The sequence below is a fragment of the Nothoprocta perdicaria genome, unplaced genomic scaffold (assembly GCF_003342845.1).
Source record: "Nothoprocta perdicaria isolate Ctin4 unplaced genomic scaffold, notPer1 scaffold_43, whole genome shotgun sequence".
In the NCBI taxonomy this organism is placed as follows: Eukaryota; Metazoa; Chordata; class Aves; order Tinamiformes; family Tinamidae; genus Nothoprocta; species Nothoprocta perdicaria.
The window spans coordinates 2130446-2149425 of NW_020455677.1; the positions used below are offsets into that span (position 1 = coordinate 2130446).

Here is an 18980-nt window from a genome sequence, read left to right on the forward strand (position 1 = left end):
CAACATGTGGCTGCACAAAGTCCCTTTCTTAAAAAGTCAGACTTTCCACAAACGCTTTTGAAAGTTACATGGATTGCAGATTTTTCAATGAAGTGGCAAAAGTTAAACTCTCCTCCCCTTAAGCTGACCTGAAGCAATAAAAACTTCTGCATGCATGCCCTTAGCTATGTTTGCATGAAATTAAGTATACAGTACAAACATTCACATTCCTAACAGCCAGGMTGGAACAGTGCTCTGCCTGTTCAGTTCAGTGATCCGGGCAGGGGGAGAAAAGCAAACTGACATCACCCTATACCGTACATTCTCTGCAGAGATCATTTATTTAGCTCCCTAAAATACAGATGTTTCGCCAGCTGAAATAAAATGCTGTATAAACAGTAAGCTTGGAAAAATGTGCCATTCACCAAGCTCTGGAGACTGAAGTAACAAGAAAAGAGGAAAAAAGGCTCTTGGCAAAATACTAGCAGTAAGATCATTGCACTAAGCCAAATATGGTATTTTGGAATGGCTCTGTCAAAATCTTTTGCCTGAGTATTAACATGCTCGGGAGAAAGTCCACCCCCACATTATTTTTTTGTTTTTCTTTTGGGCAGACAAAATGTTATTAGTTTTATATTTCTAAAGTTTATAATATATTATATTAATTACATTTATATTATTATATTTATAAAGTTTAAAAACCTCAACTCCCCCCAAGTTTTGCCGGAGATCTGTAGATAGATAGATGTGAAAATTTTATCTTCTGATTCCCTCCTGCTCTGCACAAATTTATGCCTATACCAAATATTTTATCACCAGCAAGTATAACAAGAACACCGTCCCTGCAGCTGACACTGCTCTGAAGAACAACAGCACTCAGACAAGCTGCAAGATAATACTGTCAAAGTAGTGCGGAATCATGTTTTTAGGAACGTACCACAGCTACATAAATTGTTCTCGATTCCTGAAGAACGGGTTTGAGCCCAATCTGAGCAACAACTACGGGGCCACAACAGCACCTGAGATGTAGGAAAAATGCCCAATGATCTCAAAAGTTTTGCCATGCGGGGCCTCAGGCACRGGCAGGAGCCRGCCCATGCGTTAGTTTAGTTTCACRTTTAAATGACAAAGTTTCAAAAGGAATTTCAGATGTTTATGAATGGTATTGCCATGTCCAGTTTCATTCCTTTCCCCCATTTCATCCCATCCATTTCCCCCTACGTAATATTACAGAACCCATTAGAACACCATCAGAACCCATCAGAAAACCATACAGAACTTACTACATTGCTTTCATAGCCTTCTATCCTTATTTATCATATTACATCCTCTATCATATATACCAGATTATGATAAGCATCATTGTCATCTTTCTATCACGTTTCTTTGATTTTTTTAATTTCATAATGATGATTTCACCACTGACAGATCAGATTATCATTGGCATATATGATTACTTTGTGTGAATATGACTTGCTTCCGCAAATTTGTCTTTTTATGAATAAATGAAATCTGAAATGAAAATGAATTGTAAGACTTTGTGCTGCAGATATTTTCTGAAATTACCTATATTAGTATAGTCATATGTTATTCATAATTTATAGCAACAGCTGGTTCAATTTTCCCATAATTTCAGCTTTGTTTTGTCAGCATGTTTCATCACCTAATTACACAATTCCAGACTACTATTCATGGGCAAGTAGAGCTTTTAACATCCTTCTTTCAAATGCTTCCATCAAAATTAATAAAGGCAGGTTTATAAAAGAAACAACTTGTTCCAATTAAAATGCAGCAAGCATGTTTCACAGAGCAAATTAAGGTCGTAAAATGAGATATGAAATTGTCCCAAGTTGTGAATAAAAATACAGTACCAGCTAATTCCATGGGCCTGAGAGAGAAAAAAAAGAGTTTGGGGTTTTTTTCAAGGTTTTTTTTTGTTGTTATTGTTGTTGTTTTTTAATAAATGTGGAAATTACGTGTGCCATGAAAGCGCAAGAAGTTGAACATCCGCCTCTTCTTACCAACTGGCACAGCACAAACGCCGCTGAATCCAAACTGCAGACATTATTATTGAGCAGCTCAGCTGAACAAAGTCAGCTTCCCGACTGCGCAGCAGYGCAAAAGGAGATCACAGAAAGGTTGAGGTTGGAAGGGACCTCCAGAGGTCATCTAGTCCAACCCCCCTGCACACACASGGTCACCCGGAGCACGTGCCACAGGGCTGCGTCCAAGCAGGTTTTGAACATCTCCAGAGAAGGAGACTCCACAACCTCTCTGGGCAGAGATGTGAAATAAACTCTTATTACTGCAGTAAGGTCTAGAAGCAACTCCTTGAGGAGCGCCCCTGTGGCGACCTGCGCCACGAGGAGCGGGCCCAGGCCCCGCAGGCCCTCAGGCCCTGCGCRGCAGACGGGCACTCGCCAGCCTGGCAGGCCCAGCACCTCTCTTTTCCTGGAATGAAGATGAAATAATGGTTTACTCACGTAAATGCCATGTTGTTTCTGCAATTGGAGSAATGGACAAGGGAACAGACACATTAAGTGGTTGATTTGTAATCTACACAAGGAGGCCGCCCTGGACGTCAAGATTTTGCTGAGATCTTTCAAGTTCCAGGCTCACAGAGAGCCAGCACTTACATGAGGATCGAAAAGAAAGGGAGGGTACTGACAACACCTAAATTATGCTTTATGTTTTGGAGGTGTGTGTTTGTTTTCTGGGAGAAAAAAAAACCCACAGTGGAAAATACACCTATATCAGTAAGATGCAGGATATACCACTAAAAACCTATAGAAAATATAAAAACAGTATTTTCTCAGTGTCCTTCACTATTAGACCGTTGACCATACTCCAAAAGGAGTTTTCTACTGGCATCACATACATTTTAAAACCATGCAAACAAGTTCAGAGAACCATAGATAACTTAAAATGAAACTTAAATTACAGCAAATAAATGAATCACACAAACACTGAAACTCRGCAGATTTTTGCTTCACGCATATGGACAAGCTATTTATACATTTTGCTTCCCATCAGGCTCAGCATGATGTCAGCTTACAATAACAAGTTAATGTTAATGTTTTCCAGTAATTTTCACAGTGTCATTTAACTGCAAGTGCCCTAGCCAAGGTAAACCTTAGGGCAAGGAAAGGTCTAACTACATAATCACAGAACAACCCTAATGAATATTTCATCGAGGCTTTGAAATGTACACTTAGGAGCTGCAACCCATTTCACTTTTATTCTCAAACTTCAGTTAACCAAGGCTTCCTCCCCAAAAGAGCTCAGCATGCCTTCCGATTTTCATTAGCTACAAAGCCTCGTCACCTTGTGGATTTTTGGTTCCTCCAGACAAATGCATCCTACACGTATCAAAGAGCTAAACTCAGAGCTATCAAACACTTCCCAAACACTGATACCCTCAAGCACTTTATATTATACTGAGCAGCATCACAGCACGCGAGCACTGCAGGTCGCTGTAAACCCACCAATACCAGGCAAGTCTCAAGGCAGAGCCATGGAGTTTGCTGGAGTTTGCCTTTATGGAAATGTTAGAAGCTGTTTAGGAAAACTTTTATTATTTTTCCCTTCCCTTTTCCATTCTCATGCAACTGGTAAATTATGTTTTTGATATAAGGCAATGCCCACAGGGCAATTTTTATGGAAGAAAACATTTTCTGAAAAACAAGACCTTCCAAGCTCATTTCCTCATCCACRACTGCGTTTCTCCAACATTTCCACAAGCCTCTCTCTGATTTTATCATCCCAGAGGACTGCTGCCTCTGACGGGGAGATTTAAGAAGAGCTTTTATGATGGCTGTGCTTCATCCTCCAACGTGGGTTGCATGGCGGCTTCCTCACGAACCCAGTAGTGCCCACGAGCGATGCTGCCAGGCCAGCCGGCCATTCCCTCCGCACAGCATTCCGCCACAGGCCTCCCACCTGCCTTCCAACGGGAGGATCCTTTGGGCTCTCTGCAGCCRCAGGTGCCGGGCTGGCAATGGTAGCGACTCAACCTGCCTGAGCAGCCTGTCAGTGAAGCGCCTCCGGAAGGTCCCTCCAGTCGATCGCGGCAGCTGCGGCACCCGGCAGAAGGTCCCTGGTGATCCACTCGGCACGGATCTCTGTGCCCTGTCACAGGCTGCTTGCAGAGCTCAAGCCTGCACAAACTCTCGGGCACTAAAGCCTCAGAGTCGGCATTAAGAGCAAGAACTAGGCAATGGACAGATCCCCCCTCAAGCCAGATTTGGTTAATSCTATCCCAACTTAAACCCATCCTGTGTCAGTGATGTAAGCAACTATGGAGATACTTCACACCTCTTCTTGCAAAAAATGTTCTGCCCGGGGACTATCACCCCTCAGCCACCCATTCCTATTATTTAATTCACAACCTGTGATAAACACAACTGCAAAGGCTGCTGTAAGGCTGCAAAAAGGTGTAATGCAGAATGGCTCCTCACCACACAGATCTTATCAAAATACCACAATCTTTTAGAGGCCAACTCACACAATAGACTGCCCTAAATCCTGACTGCATGTCCAAAATCTTGGTCAAATTTGCTACTCCAAATAACCTAATTTCACCTTCTCTCTCAGGAAAAAAACGAAGGAAATTAAGGAAATTAAAGATGATTTAGTTTCCTTAATTTCTTAAGTTGATCAAAATCAACTAGGGAAAGCAAACAAAAACAACAACAAAAAACCAAACTTCTCTACGAATTCATAGTTAAAATGTAACTAGATAGACTTCCTGCTCATGACTTAAGACAGCCTGATTGAACAGAATTATTCATCATTCAGAGGAACCTCTAAAGTGTTTAATGCTGTTAYTTCCTAACGATGCTATTTGCCACCTTGCAACTGTTTGGAGCCTTCTCTTGGCTAACTGGGGCAGTACAATTCTATGTTACAAGGTTGTTTCTTAAAAAAACACAAGGGTTACCCACACAGGTCAAGTCACTAGAAGCCTCACTCATATTCTGACTGCATGCAAGGATATATGAAACAGACTCTCAACTTCTACAACAGACTCTCAACTTCTACCTTCTCAACAGGTTTCCTTCTGCCAGTTTCCCTGTGCAATTCTTCCTAATGAATATTGCCCTGAAAGGAAAAGGTTGATAGGAAAGCATTAGGAAGCCTGAGAAAGTCAGACAGTTGCTGAAAAACAGAACTGGAAGCTGAGGTAGCCACATCACCTGTTTCTGAAGGGGTCAGCTGTCAACATCAGAGCCTACTGTGCAATAAAGCACAAGAAGTCACTCGAGTAATAATTCACAAGCGAGCCCTGTTAAACTTAACGTCTGTATCTTGAGTTAATGCGTATCTAGAATGAGATCACTTGTTTAGACAACATGAGCAGAGTTCACAATGTAAAATGAACTTTTTTTTTCCACAAAATACCACACTGCATGATACTGAAAACAGCTTGAAGTTAGAAATTAGAAATACTCATTCTTCTGTCAGATGGGCATAAAAAGCCCATTCTATACATTGATTCCATGCATCTGTCAAAGGTTTTTATTTAAGAGAAACTTTTACCTAACAGAGTACATTATGAGTGTTATGTATAAAATAAATGAAAAGGGAAGCACATGAAAGAACTCTATTTGAGTATTATTACTCCATAGTTGCATTTGCTTCTTTACTACCTACCAATTCACATTTTTTTCAGTGAAAACAGCATTATGCTCTTAAGTGCTAAACATGGTAAAAAGATGCACAATTGCTTCTTTTTCTCTCCTCAGTGATCAATATGCAGCAAGATTCCATATTTTATAGATTTTAAAATTAAGTAAATATGAAATGCTTACTTTTTTATGACTTTTCTCTTAGTCTTGATAACAGAATCTGCCTGATAGTGTAATATCACTTTCATATGCCTAACAAGGTACAATACCATAGCAAAAACAGCTAAAGTCATAAAATTATTACACCATAATTTCCCATTATCTGTGAAATCTGTGAAATCAAAATTTGATTGATTTTAAAGTACTTATAATATTAACCAGAAGTATATATGACAGACTCAGAAACCAACAGGAACAAAAAAGATTTTTCTACTGTTGGACAACCTAAATAAAGAGCTTGATGCACTTAACTTTAAGGCTACTATTTAAGGTTACTAATAAGACATGAGTTACTACCAGCCTGAGAGCTTAAAGCCCTGCCTGCTCAACAGTTTCCTTATGAAATCTACCCAAAGACAACTGCACAAACCCTGTCCTTTGGACATGCTCCAGAACTACCCGCAGGCTGAGGTTTCATGCTGGAGCACAGGATATGCCCATATAGCATGTGTTTTTTATTAGATAGGCTATACCAGGAAACAGTAAACATTATTTGGCAGCAACACCATTCACGTTTGAAGTCTCAGACTGTTGCTCTACACACCTGTATCTTCCCAAGGCTTCTTTGGCAGGGGGGATGTTGACCAGGTTGAACACTAGCCCCRTCCCCAGGGCACACACATTTCCACAAGGATCTAAATAACTGTTGTGCTAAAACAATAGTTCTAGGAATGTGAAGTGCATGGGCCTTCCACTTAAAATGCAAATTTTGTTGTCTTATTCCAAGTCCACTGGGGTTCAAAAATGACTGTTTCAAAGAGCAAAAACTCTAACTGGTGCTCATAACAGCACAAAAAAAATATCGAGACAAAACAGCAAGCCAAAGACACCCAAGAATAGCTATGGTTATATTTGCTTTGAATTTTGGTCTCATTAGTTTCCTCTTCTAGTTGCCAGGAGTGTTTGTTTCTACCAACGACAAAAGTCAGTCAAAAAAGAGAAAAGAATAAATGAAAGATTTTGAAATATCCAAATGTGAAACAAAGTACATAACAGGCATTTAGTTTGGTATAATTAGGTTTGGTGAGGAACAGGAGAAATTTTGAGTTGGGTTTCCCTACCTTAGACTACTCTCTTCTTTGAAGAACAGCAAATAAATTTAATAGTATAAAGCTAAATGAACTCATATATTTAGACAATGAAGGAGGCTAAGAGACTTTAAAGCTACTGATGAACTTTAAGTGCTCAATTTTAGGTCATAAATATTTAAGCACTGAATTCCTATGTGATTTCTGGTAACGATACCAAAGTTCATATTCTTAGTTTTTCGATGTCTTTACATTAGAAAGGACAAAAGTGATTTCTAAAGCTCAAATCTCTTTCCTAACAGTCATTTTTTAACACAAAGATCTTTCTGAATGTATGCCAATACCTGTACCTATTCTTGAGAATAAAATTAGCACTGCCCGTTTTCCACAATAAAAACAGACCACAACAGACCACTGCAATCCAGAGGGAATCTCCTTCCAGAAGCAGACTGAAAAAAAATAATTATACATATGAAGTTTTGTGCGTTGGAAGTATGACACTTCTGTTCAGAGATAGCAACATCTGACAGATACCTTTGAAATTAGGGTAACAGACCTACTGAACATCAGTTGGCAGCAGCTGCCAAAACAGGCAGCCCCAGAGCTCTCTTAAAGAAAGGACACAGTCCAGAGCAGGGACACGGAGGGACAAGTATCTCTCCAACGAGGGATGTGGGAGGGAAGGGAGAGAGTTCAGAGCAACAGACAGGACTGGAGGAACCAAGGAAAGTTACTCAGGCTGGAAACTTCAGAGAAGGAATGAGGGAGGAGGGAATAGAAGCACCTGCTTATCACATCTCCAGCAGCTTCATTCGTTCCCTGTTCGGTTGAAAGCACTTGGGAGGTGTCCACACTCCCAAGCATCAAGGCAGTCCTGATGATGCAGCAGAGATAACAGGAACCATCTCCCTGTGACCGACAGAGGGATAAGGAGRGGCCCTGACAGGCAGTAAATTTAGCAGCAGCCCTGTCACGTACTGGGTGCCCTTCTGGGACCCACTGTGCTCAGACCACACAGGGCTGCCCCGGGGGCCTGAGACCAAAAGCTGCCCCAGGCYGCAGTGGGAGCTGCATTTCTGATCGGTCAGCTCAGAAATCACATAAATCTTTGGGAGTTTTGGTAGAAAAGCTTTAGAGTTGGGAGCATGCTGTGCTAGCCACCAAAGAATATTTTTGATAGAAAATTGTTCTGCAAATAGCTCCAATCTAAGAACAAAACATACAGATAAGACCTTGTAATAATAATAAAACTAAACAAGAGTATAACATGGATTCCTCTTATTAGTCTTGCCCTCACATATGCTCTCTCTTGCATGACATTTCTTTGTACTAGTTAAATTTCTCTACTGTCCTTCCTCAGCCTTGATATCCACTTGCCATTCTCTTCAGGCCCACGAACAAGTAACATCAAATAAAACCATAAACCTCCCAAGGATGTTACCAGTTCAGACTCAGAGCCACTTAGAGTTCGAGTAGAAAAAAAAAAAAAATCAAACAGAAATGTCAAAAAACCATATAAAAAAAACATAGTAATTATTATGATGCTAGCATTTTCTATTTTCAAAATGCAGATATTTTGAAATAACTCCATTATTAAAGCCAACAATGAACAGGCATAAAAAGCATTAGTATAAATAATTCTTTACTGAGTAATAATTCACTTAAAATAATCTGTCTCTTGAATTCTCTCATTCAGCATCCTTTTACATGCCATTTTTCAGCTTTCTCCTCCTTCAGACAGACYTCCCCTCTTCCTTTTACATAGGCAGAGAAAGCTTCCAGAGAGACCAAATAATGGCACCTTCCCACATTTCTCAATATAGGTTGAACTTTTAAAAATACAGGGTATACTAAAAAGCCCTCATTGTTCATAAACATTTTCTATACAACCTCAAGCAGTCAGAACTCATCATGAACGGGTATTTTTAAAAGTGTATCCAGGAAGCGTATCCAGGATTATCTTTCTTCTGGCTCTGAAGGTTTTAAAGATCAAAAGAAAGGGARAACAGGCCCTGTGCGGGTGGGTTTGAAAACATACTTTTGGAGATGAAAAACGAGCTCTGTGGAGAACTGCATTAATCCACTGCACCACCTTGGAGAGTATTAGGTCTGCGGGACACTTGACAAGTCTCGACTTCTCCCTTCCCAACTGTACAAACATCCTTTGCCTGCGACGGAGCGATGGTGTTGCCTTCCTGACGAATCACGAGGGACACTTATTAAAGATACGTAATACAAAACAGGTGCAAGAAATATGTACACTTAAAAAATTCAGATTGCACAAAGGTTCAACTGCTGTTCTGGGAGGTCTAAATCAAGTTACTATGCAAAGTCTCAAACAACTCAACTCTCTTCAGAAAGATCTGAATGGGAAGGAGGAGGATGCTGAGCCAACAGTGTTCACTCGCAGCACCTACTAACTGCAGAAGTCTGTGCCTACAGGGTTGCTCTTTGCTGACTTTAGCCTAGCATCTAATGAAAAGCTGTTCTGTGTCACCCCACCAGGATTTAGCACTTTGGCCACTGCACATGGATCCAAGTCACTCCCGCAGCCTCCAGTGACGCATGAGGGCTGCACACGGAGCAGCCCTTGCCCAGCTCCAGGTACCCCCTTCACCTTCACCTTTCCCCTCCACCTTCGCAGCGGGGACAACTTTCACTGCACCAGCCCTCGGTAYGTTCACTGCTCTGTTCGAAACAGCAGCAGCCTTTTCCCCACTGTTGAAAATTGCTAATTCTGCAATCAAATCAGCGTACCCTAGCATTTGGAAGTGGCACACAAACTGGGCTCCCCACACCAGCACGTCTGCACGTTCTCAGTGGGCTGTACCGAGGAATTCAACAGCGGAGCAAGAAGACACCGACTGTGCCATTTTGGGAAGTAGTGGCATGTCTTCAGAGGCCAGAGAGATAATACTGGGAACATTATTAATTACAGTAAAAGCAACTTCAAAGCACTGTCCACCTACCAGATCGGTGTAGTTAATTAGCACAGTACCACATGAGTGCATAAAGAAGTGTCTGGAAGAGAAAACTTCTGGCAAAAATTCACCCCTGATCTTCCCTCAGAGGTAGGCAATACCTACTCTGGTATTGCTGATTATGTACAGCTGATTTTTTTTTTTTTTTTTTTTTTTTTAAGCTTGACATCAGTATTTCTTTTCTCTTTGTACTCATCATAAAAGTAAGGCTTATCTTGGTTGCTAAAAACTGAGCTCAGAAGAGAAACAGCTGGAAGGAAGTTTTGCTGGAAAACATTTCATTACTGCGGGTTTACTGCTTTGACCTGAAGATAACGTAACATTTGTTGTCTGCACTGAGTTTTTACAAGGCAGTGTGGAACTGCTACACTTTCTGTGTTCCCGTCAAGCCAAATAAAACGTCCTTCACAACAGCGGGTGTCTCTGCGCTACTGCGTAAAGACAAGCCGACAACCTGCCACTTGCCCAGTCGCTCCCTCACGGCCTCCTTGGTCTTCCAGATAAAGGAGGAGAAGAAGAAGGTCCCTGGCAKCAGGCTGGCAAGTCACACACAGGGTTTTCAGGCCAGGTCACCCCTGTGCTTTGGGCGAGCACCCCCCCRGCCTTCACAAGGGCCAAGACCAACCTCCAAAGCACGGCGGCCTCATCYGTCTCCTGTCATCAGAGCCACATGCACCAGCCACCGGAGTCTGGGGATTTTTACTACCTATTTAGGCCCCTGATAAAGCTTCTCTGATTGCTTACACGCTCTTCTCCGCGCACTAGCCTTCTTTGCTTTATTTTCACATGCTCAGAAGTTCATTTAAATTCTCTATAGTTCCTGTGTCCAAACACTAAACCCACAAAGCAACAGAAYGGCAGTAACCAAATACCTGAAGCGCCACCTTCTTTGATCCTCATCTCAAAGAAAACAAGGCGTTCGCTTCCACTAGCCAGGCTCTACTCCCATCCACAAGTTCCCTTAATATAATTGCTCTGGATAAATAAGCTACCGAACATAATGATACTAACATTTCCAAAGTGACCTTCCTCTTGGTGATCTTTTCCTCACTGCAACTAGGTTCTTAGCGAGGACAGCACCTCTAGTGGCTGTCACCTCTAGTGAATGTCAAGGCTCAAGGAGCGCCCTCAGCTGCTTCCCCAGTGCTTGGCTGGCTCCTACCCTTGCTCCTGTGCTTGTGCCATGGGCCCTTGCTGGGCCAGCCATTCCCACTCAGACTCATCCACATGTGGCCCAGGATGGCTACTCTCAAGCCACATTTTTGTCCTGTTTGTCTCAGTGCTCTAGTGAGGTCTCCAACCAGCCCTTAAAGCACTTCTTCCATCTCACCAAAAATATTCACATCATGAGCAACCCAGAAAGCTCTTGCAGATAATTTAAAGTTCTCCTATCACCCAAAACAACAATAGTGAATCACTCTTATGAAGGCTTGTACAGTTGGGGGAGAAATCTGCTATCCATTCATGCTGTTTTTTTAATCATCCTATTATACTTTTAATACAAGGATCCTGTATTCTTCCTGCATACAGTATTTTCAGAAAAAATGAGCCTGATCCTTCTAGGTACTGCTCTTCTCTAAAATGCTAATTGCTCATTTCTTGTCCCACTGAATTCAGCGAGAAACAAGCTCTAGGCTTAATCTTACAGATGCTGAACTGCTACATCTCATATTAAGTCTATTTTTTTTTCCCGTCACATGCAACTGACTCAGTTGATGTGATTCATTCGGTTCTTAATATTTGTGAAAGATACGACAGAGGTAACCATTTCAAAAGCAAAACAAATAAASAAAAACCCCCCAAAACTCAACCCAACATTCCTTGCACTGGACTTCACACTAACATGCCCAAAGGAACTGTTTGAATTAAAAAATGAAGACACTTCTTTGAACCAGCCCACTGCTGCTGCAACACTGATTCAGTTTACTGAAACTGCAGGACTTTGCGGAATGGAAAAGTTCAGTGTGTGGAGAAAATCTGAACAAAAACAGTAAGTTTGTGAAAAGTAACCAGCTGATGACAGCATAACCAATACAAAAGAACTGAACTTCCTCTTTCTCTTCTTGAAGGTTTAACTCTCCACTAAGCCTTAAGTTTTAGCTCTTTGTTCTCATTGCATTTCTTTAAGAAAACATCACACGGATGTCCCAGAGAGGGGGAGCGACTGCTCTCACCCTGCCGTGAAAGTGGTGGCTTACGCTCCCAGAGCAAATTTTGGATAAACCTGGGGAAGAACTGAGACTCATATAGCAAAAACTGGGAAGACTGCAGCGAGGGGAAGAACAATGAGCAGCCAGCCAGGCCCCAGAGGGAAGGGAAGGCCAGAGGAACTGCGAGGAAGCTTCCCAGGGACCACATCAGACCGGGCAGCATTCCSGTGCCTTGCTGGGAGCCAGCATCCACCCAGGCACAACAGCGTGGCCGGGATTTTCACTCTGCTCTGCTCTACGCGGCCGTTCGCTCGCTCACACCAAGTGTCCTTGTAGCAAAACCTCTCACCCGAGCAAGGCAGCCTCCAGCCCCGCACTCAGCCCCRTGGCAGGACGAGCCGCTGCACGAGGCAGGAGCTGCAGCCCCCACTGCAGGKGCCCAGCCAGGGGCAGGGGCTCCACTAAGGGGCATTACCTCAGTACCCTTAACACTACCCCAGAACCTTTACCAGTACCCTTACCAGTACCCCCAGTACTCTTAGGCCAGCAAGGGGCAGTGCTCATGCAGCTCCCATCCATCGGACGAGCGGTCCTGCCTCTTCTCAGAGTCAAGCACCAAGCAACAGGGGGAAGGGATCTGCTGCACCCTCTTTGCTCCCAGCCTGTGCCCCAAAGGGGATGCAAATTCCCTCCAAAAGGAAGTGACTGCAGAGCGAATGCGACACAACGGAAACTAAACTTCTACTACTCTAAACCAATCTCAGGCTACATGTTGCCTATATTTAGTTATAAATCCACACAAGACCTCTAGAAAGTAGACTGAAGTTACCAAAATTTTGCAAGACTCCTAAGCAATGCGCGGAGAAGTTAAATGAAAACATGTTTCCTTTAATAAAGTTCATTTATCTGATCCTGCATCTTCCAAAAATATATGATCACAGTCTTGCTGAAGTCCATGAAAGGTGGATTAGACTGATAACATGCCAGATGATATCTAATTGATGTGCAGATGCTTTAATTTGAAAAAGAAATAAATCTTAATAGTAATTACATCTGTTCCATGATTAATTACAGCAGCCCAATGAAATCTTTTTGAAATGAACCATTTGAGAGGGACATGCATTCCCATTAGAGCTGGGCTTTTTATAATGCACAAATGAGAGAGATGCATCTCAARAAGATCTGTAACTGAAAGCTTCAGTTACAGTGCTGTTATTCTACTGTATTAATAAAAAAATCAGACACAAGGTTTGTGTGCACAGCACAGCCCTGGAAATCAAGCAAGAAGCCCATCACAGACTCTCACGAGGCAGAAACAGCTCAAGTCGAACATCTGCTTTCCTTTGCAAATCACTCTARAGGCTCGTGCATTTGGAAACTTGAAATAAAACCAACCACACACACACACTGTGTACACATACACAGCCTGTGCATATATGTCTATTTTACATATATTAAAAATAATTCACATATATACACATAAATATGGATTTTATATGTGGATATATTTATATATAATCCACATATTTATACGTATAAAACAATCACCTATATGAACTAAATGTGCTCAATAGTTTTCCAGGCAACCCATGCCCAAGCTTCCTAWCTTTTATTTAAAGTAGCCAGCTGAGGTAATTTCATCTACTGTGACCAAGAGGCAAAGACCTGGACCAGTAGTAAGGAAATAGCAAGGAATTCTCCCTCAGTTTGCCCAGAAACCCCCCTACCTGACTCAGAAAAGAGACTTTTGTTCAATATAAAATGCAGTCCTGCAGAGCACACTAACTGGATATTATTAAAACAACAACAACAAAACTGTCTAGCAATTAGTTCTTCTCAATTCTTCAGGCTTGTATTTATAAAACAAATTAAACATAAATTTAAAAATGAATAATTCTGACATCAATATTTTAACTGCTTACAGAAGACACACAAGAAAAGCTATAAGCATTTTATCAAGAAACTATGCAGATGAGAATTAACCAAACACCGAGAACTAATAAAGTGACAGTAGCCCCAAACACTGGCAAGAGTGGGGAAGAATCCTGGGTGATCATCTACCCTTCTTCCAGGCCCAGGCAAGGTCATATACACAAAATCTTCTGGCACATCTGCCCAACCTATTCATAAATACCAGATTTAATGCGCCCTTAGCATTAAAAGGCATTTCCCATTTTAAACCTCATATTTGACTGAATTAATGGATTAATGAAGTGTTTCTTTTAGGCATCAGCTACCCCTTTTCAAGGGGCAGGTATTTCTGGAATAATTTTAGTTACTGTAGAAAGCTCTTGCTAACTGTAACTCATTTCTACCTTGGCCTTTCCCATTCATCTGTGCACACTCTGGCTTTCTTTTATATTTGTCCTAATCTAGTTTCAGCATCTTTCCTCTGAGTTCAGTGAGGAACTCTTAAYTGAGCTATGCTAATGCACTATTTCTATTCTGCATTAGGCTAATTCCTACTTAAGTGCTTGGTATCGTTTTTCTGAGGAACTAACAAGTCTTCATAACTCCTGATTTTTCTCAAGACTTGCTTCAGTGTGAAGTCAATCTTGAGCTTCACTGATGCTTGGATTAATCTTGACTAATTCTTGATTCCAAGGAGCTTTTAGATCAAAAGCATAGACATGAGAGAGGAGTCGATGTCCCCACCTGAATGTGTTACAAATATCACTATAATTCAAATCAGAATACTCAAACTATGAGTAGTAAGTAGAGGTTATTGAATACAGCATTTCTGAATTAATCATTACTTAATTCTACAAACAATATGAATTTCTGAATCATTTTTAAACAAATGGAATATATGCTGTAGGAATTCCAACCTTGAAGGGGCAAAGGATTGAAAAATGCATTTTCCTCTGACAAGGGTACTACAGACACTACACGACCTCCTTAAATACGGCTAGTTCCTTGACAATTACTGGAAAGCAAATTTTAGGGGTTTGTTTTTCCCACCAATAGGAAGGCTTCCCAAGCTACAGACTTTGATAGACCTCTAGGAGCCTGGGGATAAACCTCTGAACGGGCATTTCCTTTCATCTGACCACCTGTAAAACTAGGTCGTAAAACCAAAAGCACTTGAAATATCCCACCCTTCAGGAAGGCCAACACAAGATCTCTGCAGTTTCTTCCCAATTACCAGCATAGTTTCCTTCCACCCCCTAACTCATGCCRGTTTGGATAACAGTGAAGCAGCTGCTCGTCTCAAACTACAGACAGAACAGGTTTTAATTTGCCTCATTCAACACATGTGCTCATATGTGTCATTCACCTGTGATACAGCTACTCATTGAAAACAAAAACAAACCAACAAAAAGAACACACACACACACACAAACCAAGAAACAGTTAAAACACATTTAAAAATCCACTATTCCACTATTAAAAATACTTTTTGCCAATCTTAACATTGTGGGGAAGAAAGAGAAAAAAAAGACTATGCCTGAACAAACCCTCTATTCTGAACTTTCTCATAATGACCTTTCTATAAATTAACATTTGTCTTGGAACAGCTGAAGTGGTTGCCTTAATTATGAGACATAACCTCAATATACCACCAAAATTTATTATGCTCCACTGCCACATAAGTTTTAAGTGTGAATATTTCTAACCTTCCTCTGCAGGATCTGACAGCATAGGGACACTGAAAAATGAAAAAGCAATTAGGCAATGAACATGGTCAGCTTCTGACTAACGTGACTGGATAAACTAAATGAAATTAACTGAATATCCTTTTCATAAGACTCAAAAGACAGAATTTTTAATCAAGTTTTACACAGACTTACTATTTTCAGCATGAATTTTCATCTTGGTTTTATTCCAAAAAGGAAGTTAAATTCTCTACTACGTCATGGAAATACAGTGTAGTTTCCTATACTGTCAAATCTAAGTTTTCCTTAACCTGCTTTAACAGGCAGTGCCATAACATACCCAATACCTGCAGTTTAAGAACTTTTGCAGCAGCTTTTACAAGTCTCCCCTTACAGGGACGAAAAGAAAACTGAAACCACACATGCAGACACCTCACAAAGTCCCAGTACTTGCTCTTGCTACAGCAGCTCTCAGCAGGTGCACGCCAAGAATCTGCTGTTGTAGCTGCTGTTTGTATTTTAGAGATGCAACACACAGTGCAACCTCCCTTGCTGCATGTCTTTATCACCCCGTTTTACTTCTGATGAATGCTTGTTATTTTTAACTAGGAACAGTCAGTTCAGTGATTGAGTCATAAACTGTATTTAAGAACTAAATAAAGTGTTTGCACAAGTTTTATTCTCCAGTGAGCAGTCTCCTCTCAGTGCAGCAGACAGACTGCAGTACTGTCTTCTAGTACCCACTGACCTTCACTCAAAACTAACCAAAAAACAGGTGCTCTAGAGCACAGAATGAGACTGCTTCTGACTCCTATCTTCCTGGGGGGAAGATAAAAAGAACTACAGACCTGCGTGCACAATGTGGTCAACAGCACTGGCTTACAATGCAAATCATCCTCGGTGCGCTTTAAAAACTGCCCCACCACTCGTATTTTTATGGAGAGTCACTAAAAAGCGTGCCAAGGCTTTGAGCACCACGGTGCAGACTCTCACAACCAAGCGCTACAGTCTCTCGGTGAGAATAAGACATGTTATGCTGGACTTTTTCCAGCAGTCCAGAATGGACCAAGCTCTGTGACTCAYCTTTGAGTTGCACAGGGAATGCAGCAGAGTCACCCCTTTTCTTAGGTGTAGCAGCAGTTCACAGGACTAAGCACTTACCAATGACTAGCACTCGGAGCAGAAAATAGCAGAGAGCATGAACCCTACACTGGGACAACCTCTGCAATCCCCAGCACCAGCAAATCCACATCCAACTCGCTGAACCTCTATCCTCAARGCAGCTACTGCCAGTCAATCCTCCACATGCTTCAAACTTTTATGCTGAATAAAATCAAATGGAAACAGAAGACATCACCTTTTAAGATACTGAAGGTGATACCATCTCTTCATTTAATTCACGTAAGTTAACATACACAAGAAGCAAGCTGAGACATATTGAGGGGTGCAGGTAAAGCTGACAGTAACAATTCAACAAAGATTTCATGCATTTCCCTCCAAACTAGGTTTCCTGTAAGGACATGACTTTAAAGAGAAGTCATATGCTGGAGAGGATTAAAAAAATAAAACAAAGAAAAGAAAGGCTTACAATGGGAATGCGTACCAAGATGGATTACAAACTGGGGCAGACTAACAGAGCTGAACATGTACAATATGGCTTTGTCAGAGGATTGCTTGTGAAAAACAGGCAATAAAATAGGTAACTTATTACCATGATAGCTTAAAAATCAAACACATTGAGCCGACTGTCATAAACCAGAGGTACGATTTACGAGGAATGAAAAATTTTCTGATTCCTAACTGATAGTGAGCTGTTCTCCAAAATGTTTTGACCAGAATACAATATAAAGCTTATCAGGTTGACAAGAAGCTGACGGCATGGCAGGAAAAGCAAATGAAGCGAAGTGTAAATATCCGGGAAAGGAACAAGCCCTGGCATCTTCGACACTGCTGGTGCTCATGGTTCTGAAGCAGGGCTTTACCACAGATYTGCCCTGCCTTTTAGCTCTGTAGATGCATGCTTAGATCTGTAAAGATATTTGCCCTCCAAACATTTTAAAACTCGGAGATGAAGTGTTATGTGAAATGTGGGTGCTGTTATTTTACAGCTTGCAGTCTACTAATGACCTTTGGTATTTGCATTCCACATCTATTACCCCATAGAATCAGCTCAAGAGCAGCCTTCACACATGCTTCAACAGCACGTAACTGCTGTTCAGCATACCTCTTCACGTTACTTGACTACAGACTGTGATAGAAAAAAGAATTAATAAAAAATACAGTCCCCAAACTTACTTGCAGGAGTGTCCCATGAACAGCATTCTGGCGTACGCGAGGGCTGGTGCAGTCTGGAAGTGCCCCCAGCAGCGACAGGGCCGTCTGTGGCACCTCGTTTACGGTGACGAACGGCACCAGGGCCCGGCCCGACATCTCACGCGACCGGTACATGGGAGAGCGGCCACATCTGCAGGAAAGAGAAATACACCCCTCGGTAATCCAGATCCAGGCCCCTGCTGTGCCTGTAAATCTAAATATTTGAATTAGAAATGATAAATATATATGTGTGTGTGTGTGTGCGTGTGTGTGTGCGCGCAACAAACTGAAACACATTTCTCCTAAAAGAAATCTACAGTATTTCTTCTCAATACTGAAAGAATATTTGTGCAGAAAAATAAAACTGACTAGAGCCACATTGGACGCTTCAGTCCTTCAGAAGTTTCTCTGTTTATACAAAGTGGAAGAAAAGGGAGGGGAAAAAGTCATGAAAGCGGTAAGTATATGATTCTATTCTGTTTCCTGGTGTTTATGTTATGTTACTTAACAAATCAGCAATCAAGTTCAAACACATTATGAGTTTGATTTAAATCAAGAGCACTCAATACTCTTAATCCTCTGATCTTAGGGGGAAAAAAAAATCAGAAAAACAAACAAACGTTTCCTACATTGCAGACACACTGAAAAATATCTGAATAAGTATATTTTACTTATTAAAATGAACTAAAACTCAAAACCATATACAATGTACAGAACAAAAGAATGCTTTTAAGTCTTTTAATGTTATTAACACTTTCACTAGCTGTATAGTTAAGAACACATAAAGCAGTATACTTTATATACATTTAACATTTTAACTATCTATATACTATTTCAGTCCCAGGTGTACTGAGTTAAAGTAAATAAAAGCCTCTAATCAAGCAGGCTTGGCCCAGCCTTTCAAAGCCAGGGGTGTTTGCATGTGCTGACTTTTGTAACGCAGGTACCAGAAACAGAAACATGCAGCTGGGCAGGTGCCACTCAGTCACAGGCTGTCTTGGGCAGCAGAGGAGGAGGTTACCACTGAGTCTAGAAACGGATGTACAAACGACTTAGATGGTATAGAATGGACTACAGAAGAACTTGG

At 41.4% G+C, this 18980-nt stretch overlaps 1 protein-coding gene across 3 annotated transcripts in view; it reads right to left on the reverse strand.

The window, feature by feature from the left end:
* Positions 1–18980, reverse strand: part of THADA (THADA, armadillo repeat containing) — a 142026-nt gene that overhangs the window by 60810 nt on the left and 62236 nt on the right. For all 3 annotated transcript variants that reach the window (XM_026046262.1, XM_026046261.1, XM_026046260.1), the window contains one exon: positions 17876–18044. In XM_026046262.1, the coding sequence (XP_025902047.1) occupies positions 17876–18044 (169 nt within the window). The remainder of the gene's footprint in view (positions 1–17875; positions 18045–18980) is intronic.